Source organism: Penaeus monodon, chromosome 24 (assembly GCF_015228065.2).
Source record: "Penaeus monodon isolate SGIC_2016 chromosome 24, NSTDA_Pmon_1, whole genome shotgun sequence".
Taxonomy (NCBI): domain Eukaryota; kingdom Metazoa; phylum Arthropoda; class Malacostraca; order Decapoda; family Penaeidae; genus Penaeus; species Penaeus monodon.
Window position 1 is genome coordinate 4,429,176 of NC_051409.1, and position 301 is coordinate 4,429,476.

General features: G+C 54.5%; 1 protein-coding gene across 1 annotated transcript in view; it reads left to right on the plus strand.

Annotated features, from left to right (window-relative positions):
* The window catches only part of LOC119588480 (transcription factor castor-like), a gene marked incomplete at both ends in the record, with an annotated part of 84,074 nt that overhangs the window by 83,248 nt on the left and 525 nt on the right, over nucleotides 1–301 (plus strand). The window contains 1 exon segment of the mRNA XM_037937128.1: nucleotides 9–225. Within this exon segment, the coding sequence (XP_037793056.1) occupies nucleotides 9–225 (217 nt within the window).

The window sequence follows — 301 nt, forward strand, 5'->3', positions numbered from 1 at the left end:
GAACGCAGGAGGGATGCGACAAAGTGTACATCAGCACATCGGACGTTCAGATGCACGCGAACTACCACCGGAAGGACTCGGCCATCATGCAGGAGGGCTTCCAGAGATTCCGGGCTTCAGAGGACTGCAACCAGCCCGGGTGTTCCTTCAGCGGCCAGAGGACAACACATTTCCACTGCATGAGGACCGGATGCAACTACACGTTCAAGAATAAGGCGGATATGGGTGAGTGTCCTTGCGCGGCTGGTCTCGGTGGAGGGGCCGTTTGTGCATTTTTTTTTCTTCATGGTGGATTTATTGA